The sequence below is a fragment of the Frankliniella occidentalis genome, unplaced genomic scaffold, assembly GCF_000697945.3.
Source record: "Frankliniella occidentalis isolate FOCC.00 unplaced genomic scaffold, Focc_3.1 Scaffold21, whole genome shotgun sequence".
NCBI lineage: Eukaryota > Metazoa > Arthropoda > Insecta > Thysanoptera > Thripidae > Frankliniella > Frankliniella occidentalis.
In genome coordinates, this window is record NW_026267151.1 from 3,487,377 (window position 1) to 3,497,758 (window position 10,382).

The 10,382-nt window shown below is 61.9% G+C and overlaps 1 protein-coding gene across 3 annotated transcripts in view; it reads right to left on the reverse strand.

Moving 5' to 3' along the window:
* Positions 1–9,037, reverse strand: part of LOC113205430 (chloride channel protein 2) — a 20,474-nt gene extending 11,437 nt beyond the window's left edge. Inside the window, exon 1 of one of the 3 annotated variants that reach the window (XM_052264793.1) lies at positions 8,678–9,037. Coding sequence is in view for 2 of the 3 variants with exons in the window: in XM_026421060.2 (XP_026276845.1) it covers positions 1,041–1,127 (87 nt within the window). In the remaining variant the exon portion in view is untranslated. Of the gene's footprint in view, positions 1–1,040; positions 1,317–8,677 lie in introns of those variants that run through there. The other 2 variants (XM_026421061.2, XM_026421060.2) reach the window with 2 other exon arrangements.
* Positions 9,038–10,382: the final 1,345 nt, after the last annotated feature.

The following is a 10,382-nucleotide window of genomic DNA, read 5'->3' on the forward strand; positions in this document are numbered from 1 at the left end:
GGGGGTGGTAGGGGGACTCTCTATTCAGAGGAGCTTCTCCCTGACCGAGCTCGCCTTGGGCTCATAGCTCGAGTCGACAGTTCGACTCGTGGTAAACACTGCCCCACAGTGTACTCGCGCGGGCCTGTTTCGGTTGTTCTGCTGCAGTTTCGCCGAAGGCGCCGCCATGTGTACGCGGGAGCATAGAGCCACATCCTCACGAAAAGGACATGGTCACATATTACCAAAGTATATTTACAGACAAGATCTGAATGGCAGCTGTGGGGCACCTCCCGGACAGCAATGGGCCAGTGAGGCGACAAAGAGCTGAACGGCGTGACGGCATGCTCGGCGCTGCAGGAGGCAAGCGGTTCCGATACTGGTTTATCTTAACGGGTTGCGATAGAGTACTCAGGACGACGCGAAAGCTTGTGAACGCGCGGAAGTGGCGATGACCAGAACGTAAACGGATCGTTGCGGGACCTTTTTAACGCCACCAAAAAAGTGAGTTATTGGGCTAAATACATTGTACTTGATCCTTGACTTTTCAGGCACATAACTTGAACCAAAACACATGCACTTGAAAAATCTAGGTTGAAGTACTCAAGCAAATCAGGTAAACAAAATATGTACTAAGATAAAGAGTGCCGTTTTAAAATAAGTCTGCCATGCTACAGCCTGCGACACGCTGACACGCCCTTTGACGACGACGCCATTCTCATGTCGTCACCACCCGGCCTGACGTCAGCTCCAGGCAAAACGACATTAAATGCGTTTGGCAAAAAGACCTCGCTGCACCAGTTCAGTTAGAGAACGTCATCGCCACAAGCTGGCAAGTGAGATGATTGCTAACCATAACCACTCGCGTATGCGTGTGGGGTGTTCCACTGAGAACACCACGCGCCCGCGCCGCGTCTGTGCCCTCCTGGACCCTGATTGGCCGACGATGACGCTGACGAGATCGGCCAGTGAGCGTACGGGAGGAGCAGGCATTCGAGCGTCACGGCGGAAACACATGGAGCACCGGAACTGAGAGATCATCCAAAATATCCACCTCTCACCTTGAACTGAGGGTACTTGGTGTCGTAAATCTGCGAGAAACGCCTGAGGGAGAAGCGCCGCAGTCGCTGGGTGCAGTAGGACGCCATCTTCCTTGCGACTCTTCCGCGAGAGGGACCGCGGTATGGTGTCAAGAGGAAAAGTGACCAGAAAAGAGGGCGGCTCCCGAAAAGCTCGGAAAGGGGGCCGTCGGGAGACCAACGCCAGTACGGGCAGAGGGGCACGACGCCGCGCCAGGCCTCGGCACGAGCACCCCGTCGTCGGCGCGGCGCAGGGAGACACTGGGTGCCCCCCGTAGGACAAATCCCAGCAGGTCCTGCGTGCGAATAAATCAGTGGCGGTACACGGCCCGCAGATGCGCGACGAGACTTTGCCTGCTTTGCATGGGCCCACGGGCCTCGGGCGGGTCGCGTGCCGTGGCGGCGCGTGGCGGGCGGGGGGCGCACTGGCACCGGGCGGGGGCGCCATACTCCGCCATGCGCCACCAGACCAGCCCGCACCGGCCCTTTAGATTAGAAGTGAGCAAGGCGGGGGTGCGCCACCGCGCCAGGCAGACACATCCTTGTTGGCCCAGGGATTGGGGCTCTTCCGAGGCACATGCACGGTAGCAATAAGCCTATCGGGGACGCAATAAGCGCGGGCGCGCGGGGGTCGAGCCGGGCCGCCGGTATGTTTGCAGGGGGGTTGGGAAGGAGGCTGGCCGGCCGGCGAAGGCGGGAGATTAGGGCAGCCGGCGCCGATTGTAAACACAGAGTGGAACAACCAGCCGGTAGCTAGCGCCGAGCGCCGAGTACATTGTCAATAACTCTTGTACAGTGCACACCTGCTTGCTTCACACAACGCGCACTATTGCGCCCGTCTCAACAGGGCTGCGACACAGACAGGCACTATACGGGTTGGCCTACTCCAGCAACTGTCAGGACGTACGGGATCATCCAGAAAGGACGTCGGCCATCCGCCGTTCCGGCATTGCCAAGTTTAGCCCGTACCCGTGGCAAGCTCTCATAGCGCCTCACAGGTAGGCAACATCTTGCCTGCAGTGCATACGCGTACGGCGGGGTGGCCTACCCGGAGTCTCGCAGGCGCCGTGCTCCCCGTATTTGTCAATTTTGTCGAATGAATCTGCGAAAAGACGGGCGAACTTTCTGAACGACCCCGAAGGTTCCGCAACAAACCCGCAACACGTTGCCCTGAAACACGCCGGGCCACAAATGGTAGCTCCTCGCCCCCAGAGTGTTTTATCCGGGCAGCCGGCGTATGGCTTATGCGTCCGGGTCCGTCCGGTCCGGAGCCCGCAGAGCCCTGCGCACGGCTGCTCTGCGCTCTGGACGTGCACCGGTGCGCGCCGCTGCCGCCGAGCCCAGCAGCCCAGTCCAGCCACGGGCAAAAATTAATGGCCGATTGTCTGCAAGAGTTAAATGCCTGCCGTGTCGTGCAGCCTCTCTGCAGCCCGCGGGCCTACTGTACGACGGCTGCTGGGCCTGGCATGTCAGCTTCTGCAGGCGCGGCGCCCCGCCCAACGCCCAACCTCAACGCCGAGCTGAGCCAGGATCGCTACCTTGTAGCATATACGAGTAGCATATATTCGGGCTGTGCACTGTACATTACCACGACAGATACCCCCCCCCCTCCTCTTTTAACGCAAAACGCCGGCTCCAGTTTGCCAACTCTACAGCAGCGGCCTCGCCTATACACGCTACAGCAAGTCTTAATGAGGTCCACACTCCGCTATACGTTGGGCGAGGGAAGTGTCCGGCGGCTCGAGAAGAGTGATAGAGAGATCGTCAAACACAAACGATGTGGCGAGTTACGGCCCGCGGGTGCAGCCAGTAAACGCCTCGCAAGGGCCATTGTGCAGTGCCCGACGAGCCCCGACCGACTAGACGGGCGGGCGGGCGCAGCGCGAGGAGCTAGCGCGGGCGGCGGCGATGCGGCTGCAGCAGAGGCGGCAAGGCAAGGGCAAGGCCACCGGAGGCTCCAGCAGGAACTCACCCTCCTCATGGCTGCTGAGTCTGCGGAGCTCGAACTACCGCTCATGACCAGGAGGAACCCCTGGCCGTGCCTGCCTGGCCGACAGCACGGGGTGAACTGAGGAGGTCGTCCCGGGGGTTGACCCGACCCCTCGCATCCGGCGAGGGCCTCCGAACGCGTCGTCCTCCCCTCGCCCATCTCCCTCTCACCCCAGCCCCAGGCCCCATAGGATCGGGAACGCGACATTAAATGCCGCGGACGCGCCCCGCCGAGAGCACCGCGGCGACGGCAGCGACGGCCGCCAATCACAACATCGCGGACTCATCGGATTTAGCCGCGGGCGCGGGCGCTGTCAGTCGCGTCTCCCCGGCGCTCCCGCCCCGCTATGCCCCTCGCAGGACCGTCGCGGAGGCCGCGTCGCCACACTACAGAGAGGGACGCGCGCGACATCGCGTGCCCCCGCCCCCGCCCATCCCGGGCCCGCGCTTTGTCCGGGAAGACGGCACTTTTAATCACGGCGTTGATTGATGATTGCAGGTTGACGACCAGGTTCTTGCTTTGCCGCCCGCACGCCAGCGCGGCCGTCGTGGCGTGAGCGGTCCCCGATGGCGTGCGGTTGGCCGGCTGCGAGTGTGCGCGCCTCAGAGAGGGCGGCCAGCGAGCGCGGCCCGGCCCCAAGTGATTGGGCCCCACGTCCAGCCCCGCAGCGCAAAGTGGCCGTTCAAATAATGGCACCGTTAGACCACACGGTGGGGGAGGCCACAGCTCGGGACGGTCCTTTCCACGAATTTGCATGTCCGGCCGAGTGTGGAGTCCGGCCTGATCGCGGAATGATCGCGCACAGCTCGCCCGGGGCGGCCAATCTGCCATCACGAGCGAGTAGTCGTTCCCCTGGGAGCGTTCACTCGGGTGGCGGACGGGACGGCCATCCCCTCCTCCCGTCCCGATCCTGGACCCGGGTCGGACGGAGCCTCGCCTCACCCGGCGCCGAATTGCTCCACATCCAGTCCCATCCCGTCAGCCTTTAGCCGAGCCATGAATAATAAAATGAGCAGGCCAAGCCAAAAAGCCTCGCCAGGACCGCAGCAGACTCGCGAAAGGGACGAGGGGGACGAGCAAGCTCCGGTCGGGATGGGCAGGGCCGGGCAGGGCCGGGCAGGGCCGGGGGAAGGGCCTTGGTCTCAGGGACGACCTCCCCGTGCGGACCCGGGCCGGGCGCGTCTAGCCTCGTCGAGGCGTGTTAAGCCGTTCCTTCCGATACGAGTCTCCGCTCAATTAGCACTGCGGCCTACGCAACGCGCCGCGTACCGATATGTGTCTGCGACGGCGCGGCGGCCGGGCGCTGGGATTGGGGTTGGGGATCCGCTGCCTCGGCTAGGGGCAGGCACTACCGCCGCGGGCCGGACTCCTCCGGCCACGAAGAGTCGACGGAAATATTCATCGCTGGCAGACAGGTCGGGCCGGGCCGGCTAAACGCTAACGCCAAGCCACTTTGGCAATAATTAAACGGTGATTGGAAGCGCGCGGTTCACTTGGCTCGCCCACTAAATACAGGTTGCGCCGGTCGGGACGTTCGGGACCGGAACGTCGCAATGTCAGCAGGGCTCCACCACACAGCAGCTCTCTAGAGCCATGTGAGAGGGAGAGAGAGGTGGGCGTGCCTGCGAGAGCGACCAGGACGCGAAAAGTGTTGGGAAGCCATGCTGCCGCGGTACGTACCCGCGCTGCACTGTACACGCTGCCCCGCCCTGCCAAGCGGGGCGCGGCGGGGCGTGGCGGGGCGCGGCAGTCAGCATATCATATCGCGACCGAGGCATTCCGAAAGGAGCAGGAGGAAACAGCGAGCTGCCGCTAAAAGTCTCGACTTTGCAGCCAATAGTGCTGCAGCGGCCCGACGCCGGCACTGCCACTTTATACGAGGCACTCCCCCCGCACGCGTCCTCATTGTCCTTTGGGTCCAGGGCCCTCCACGCACCGGTGCATGTAACGTATACGGGGGGCCGTCCCCCGGTGCACTGCCCAGGTGCCCATGACGTTCAGCTGATGGCTCGGGAGCTGCAGTCGCAGCCGGACGAAGGTCGCGAACGTCCCGGCCACGTGGGCCACTCCACCCTCCCAGTCTGGATCCGGATCTGCCGTAGCTCCAATCAGAGGGCACTCCCGGATGGCAGGCTGAGCCGGACGCCGGCGAGCGTGTCCACCCGCGTGTCCACTTGAGCCTGGGCTGGGCTCGGCCCCAGCGCAGCCCCAGCGCGCATGAGTGTCGGTTACTTCCCCACGGAAGACAGGAATGCCTGCATGTACGACGATGGTCTCACTCTCCTCACTTCACTCGCACCCGCAGTGCGGTGCAGTCGCTCTACACTAGGAAAGCTGCAAACTTTGTCACCTCCTGCGTGCGACGCAGAGGGACGGGTTGTGCAAACGCAGAGAGGCATTACATCGCCGAGGAGCGGGAGATGATCCGCGAACGACAGTGAGGATGTGCTGGGATGCCGATGCCGATCTGTACAGTCGAGCGCAAAAGAAGCGGACGAGATATCGCGAACGTGTTACACTCGAGAGAACTCGAGTCGTGTCTACCCACCTATGCTCATTAGAATTCTTTCTAACTGAATTTATAGCCTGAAGAAGGCGGAGTTGAACAGCAGCGACGCACTGCAGAACTAAGCCCATTGCATTTCTGTGAGTAAATTACTACGAGTAAAGTTGAATGCAAATTATTATCCCATCGAGGTTGACTGGTAATAGATTACTGATATTCATTGAATTTTCCTCGCCATATTTTCATTTTGTTTTCTTCTGCTACTCGTGCAAGAGCGACAGTCGCAGCGTTTATGTATTTCTTATTTGCGGTGGAAATATAACAACTAATACCGCATGGTACCGTGCCGGGGCCGGGGGGCGCCGTGGCGTGTGTGTGTGTGCACTCCACAGACGCACAAGTGCGCTCTCATCAGCGACCGTCAGCGACGACCTGCTCAGTCAGGACTCGCCGAGGGACGCCCCCCGCCGCGCCGCCCCCTGCGGCACTAGACCACCGACTCGTCGTGGACTCGCATGGCGCGCGCGCTTCACACCTCTCCGCCGGACTCGGCACGTGGCGTTGAGCCGCGGAGGTTGAGCTGCGGTCCGCACGGCCGGCGCCGCACAGAGAGGCTCTGTCTCCACGGGACACGGCGGCCTCTCAGAGCGACCGGCGCGACCGGCGGCCCAGCTCGCGGAGTGTGATTATCGCAGTCACGGGGTGGGGGCGTCCGGCAGCTAGCGTCGCCCACGCGCGCCGCGAAGTCCACGGGGCGCCGCCCCGAAGTCCCCCCAAGCTCGGCGTCCTGCCGGAGCGGTAGCCGGACCCCCCGGCGAGTGAGATGCTCGCGCCGGCAATAGGGTATTCCGCTGCAAGCCAACCGGAACCTAAAGAAGAAAAGCACGACTGCTCGATCTGCTTCCCGCTGTGCGCTCATTGGCTGACCGACGTGACAAGGTCATCGTTGACCAATCAGCGTTCAGAAGGAAAGAGATCAGGCAGTCATGCTTTTCTTCTTTAAGTTCCAGTTGGCTTGCAGCGGAATACCCTATAGCTCCACCTCACTCACACATGTTTCTTTACGTGCGCCCCTGCCACTGGGCCTGGTGGACCTCGCAGACCCCCGCCCCGCGCTGTCGGCGGTCTCGCGAAGAGCGGGCCGGCCCAGCCGTGATAATTGGCGAGTAAGTGAATGGCGGGCGACATGTTCAAGTAACCCCGGACGACACTGCTCGCTGGGGGCCGACGCCGACGGGCGGTCAGGGGAACGCCATTCTAGTGAAAGGAGGACGTATGTTTGTTGAAGTCGATTGTTGCTGCTGGTGACTGTCACTGTCTAATACGAAGACGGCGCTCGCTCGACGACGACCGACCAGGTGGCACAAACCAGCAGTATAATAGATGAAATTAGGTTCTTGCGGTCTTGCGCGTCCCCATGCCGACGACCTGCCTCCTCGTCCTCCGTCACGTCACCCCGCAGAGCGCGGCGTTGGAGTTGTTGTGCCACCGACGCGAACGAACTGCCGGGGAGGGGCGGATCGCATGCCACACTTTTGGTCCAGGAAACCCCCGCCGCCGTCGTCGGGGTCGGGAGGCGCGAAGTGCAGCGGCAATGCAGCCCGTCTCTCTAGGACGCTGCGCGACGGCCGCGAGCCAGCGGAGCTGCCCGCTCAGCATCCCGAGGCGAGATAAGAGTCCCGGCCGACACAAAGGTGGACTGCGCTGGGCTGGACGGGCTGCACATCCGCTGCGCCGGCCACAATCAAGGCGGCGGTGGTCCTGTGCTGTGGGCCCAGTGGCGTGCGTGCGCGCGTGCGTGTGCGTGCGTGCGTGTGCGTGCGTGCGTGTGCGTGCGCGCGAGCATCAGCTGTTGTGCCTGCGCCGGACGGGTCGCCCGCGGGCCAGAGTCCTGCACACCGCCGGCGCACGTGATGCAGCCGCTGCTGGCGGCGGCGCGGCGAGACTTTTCACTCGCTGGCGGTAACGCCCCTCACACATGTTGCGCCCGCCGATGTCAACACATCACGACGGCGACCACGCGAGCGACTCGCGCCGCCGGCCCCCGCGCGGTTTGGCGAGGCGGCCGCGATAGGACCCCGCGGCTATCGTTCGAGTCACGATGCTCTGGGGATCATTTGAGATAAGGCCAGCGCCGCCAGACCCGCCGGACCCTGGCCCTGCCGCCCCTGCCTGCAGCGCGGCCCGGGACCGCGCTGGCCGGGACCGGGACGGGAGGGGGAAGGAAAACGAGGTGCAGGAGGGCGCTGATGCAGCACCCCGCGTCGCCCCGCGTCGCCCCGCGTCGCCCCGGGACGTCTGATCTTTTCTTGACTTCTGCGGTCCCATGATGTTGACGACAGCACGGTTCTTTCCCCACAGGACGCCACTCGACGCCACCCTGCGCCGCGTCAGAATCCGCGTCAGGTTTCTCCGGGGGGTCCTACCCCTTCCACTCGGGTCAGCCCACAATAGGGTCACTCACAAGCTCGCCCAACGCGGCCTAGCTACTGGATAAAATAAAATCAACTTTTTGTGAAATTTGTTCGGTTTTTGAGTAGGTTCTGAACAAGGGGGTTTGGTGTAAGCTAGTGTTGACGAAACGCATAGGCACAGGCACTGTATCGAAATATTCTGAAAACTTACATATCCAATCTCCCTCACTTCATTTCATCATACTAGTAAACAATTTTACTTGGAGTGGTGACATGTTGAAGGTTATGGCTCTAAAACTACCACAGTTCAAAAAAAACAAGATATATTAAATCTTTGGTCCACAACGGATGACTTCAGTCTCGCGCCCGCGAGCCTTTCGCCGCCCAGCCGAGCCCATCGCCCAGCAGGTGCATCTCCCGTACGACCCCCCACTGGGAAAAGGAAAGGATTCGTCTTCTTCTCTGAGCGCATCGGAGACGCAGCGCTGCGGCGCGGGTAATGGGCTGGGCCGCGTCACAAGTAACGAGCACGGCAACGCAACCTACTTCCAGGTGCCACCTAATCACACACGCACCTGCCGCCTCAGAAACGGCGCAGAATAGTGATCGTGTTCGATGTGTGTGGCCGACGGGAAGGAGCCCCCTCCCTCAACCCCCATCCGGCGTAACGTCAATAACAAAGTGATGCAAGAGAGCCCAGGGTACTCACCAACGTGTGCTGGTAGCTGTGGGAGTCCTGGGCGTGCAGCTCGACGCCCGGCTGCGACGTGGGGGACATGGCGGTGGCTGGGTGTTGCTGCTGCCAACAACGGGTACGTATCCAGTAAGGGTGAGCCGCCGGGGCGCCCGGGCGGGGAGCTGGACGCGGGGTGCGAGTGCTGCCAGGACCGCGGGGGCGCGGCAGAGGCGCAGCACGACGGGTCACTCACTGCCGAGGACGACGTCGACAAAGTACCGAGTACTCGACGGAATCAGAGAGCCGGCCCGGTGGTCCGACCTGGCGAACGCGAGAGCCGGCAGTCGCTTCCACTCTCCATGGCGATTAGAGTCCGACTGACTCAGCTGAGGAAAGGAACCCGGGCCGGCAAGGCGGGGCGGGGCGAGGAGCGGCGCGGGGCGGCGCGGGGCGGCGCGATGCGAACGCGACGCGGCGACCGACGCGTTGGTTTGACGGCTGGCTCTGCTGTTCGGCGGGCGCGCCGGGCCGGGCCGCGACGCGACGCGGTGGGACGCGGCGGCCAGACTTTGCGCTGCTAGTTTGCCTCCGGGCAAAACGGCGTGTGTGGGGACGCGGTGAGGCACGGCCGCAGGCGCAGGCTAGGAGCTCACGAGCCAACAGGATGCAAAACGCCTTATGGAATACCGGCGATGGCGAGCCACCGCCACACACGTGGAACTAGCAGGTGGACCTGGACCTCCGGGCTTCTTGTCACCTGGCCCGTGAGCGCCTTTGTTCGTTACATAGTGCTGCTTGAATATGAAAAGTCTGTCAACGTCGCAGAGAGGCTTTCCTGGGGTGTCCTGCGCGACATGCGAGTAAGTTTTCTTTTGAGACGCCTCGTGCGGTGACTTCTTGGCGACCCGCATGCACCGCTGCATGCGGTGCAGCATGCCTCTCAGGGGCTCTCTTCTTGTACCATCTCACCGATCTCACCTGGGTGGGGTCAGGGTTGGTGCGTTCAGCGAGGTGTTGATTTTGCCGTTTGACCCGTGGGACAATCACCGCCCATAAAGACGTATTTTCGATTAAATTTAGGACGAGGACGAGTGAAGTCGTACTTCCGAGATGTCGAGCCGCGTTGAAATGGTCGATATTGCGCCTCAGGTGTCAGCGACATGGGCTTAACTCGGCGTCATGTAGCCTGATCCTGATAGGGATAAACACAGTTCGAGGCGCATAATCTCACATTTTTGACATTTCGATTTCGGAATCTCCATTCGCGTCGAAGCAGCAGCGCTGACGGAGCTGAGCGAGAAGCGAGATTGGGCAACCGGTTTCAATCCGGTTCTCAAGTAGATACTGCATTCGTTGTCGAATCCGCTGCAATAATATCGGTCAAAGCCGAGTGACCCCCGGGCAGCACAGCCTTGGCACTGCCGCATTAGATACGCCAGGATCGCCCGGCCGACTTGACTTTCACAACGCGTCATTCTTTTACTCTTTCTTTTGATAAGTGCGCATGCCGGCAGGCACATCGCGCGCCAAGGAGGTTTACTGTTGCGCGCTCCCCCTCGCGGCGCGGGTCGGATGGGTTGCCTGCACACCAGGCGCTACTCGAGCTCTGAACGAACAGACAAGAGGTACGTACTGGTGCGAGTCTCGACTTGTTCGGATTCCCGAAACAATCAGGCAGGGTGGAGGAGGAAGAAGAGGGCGTGTGTCAAATAAAAGAGTGGGTAGGTTTTAAACGTTT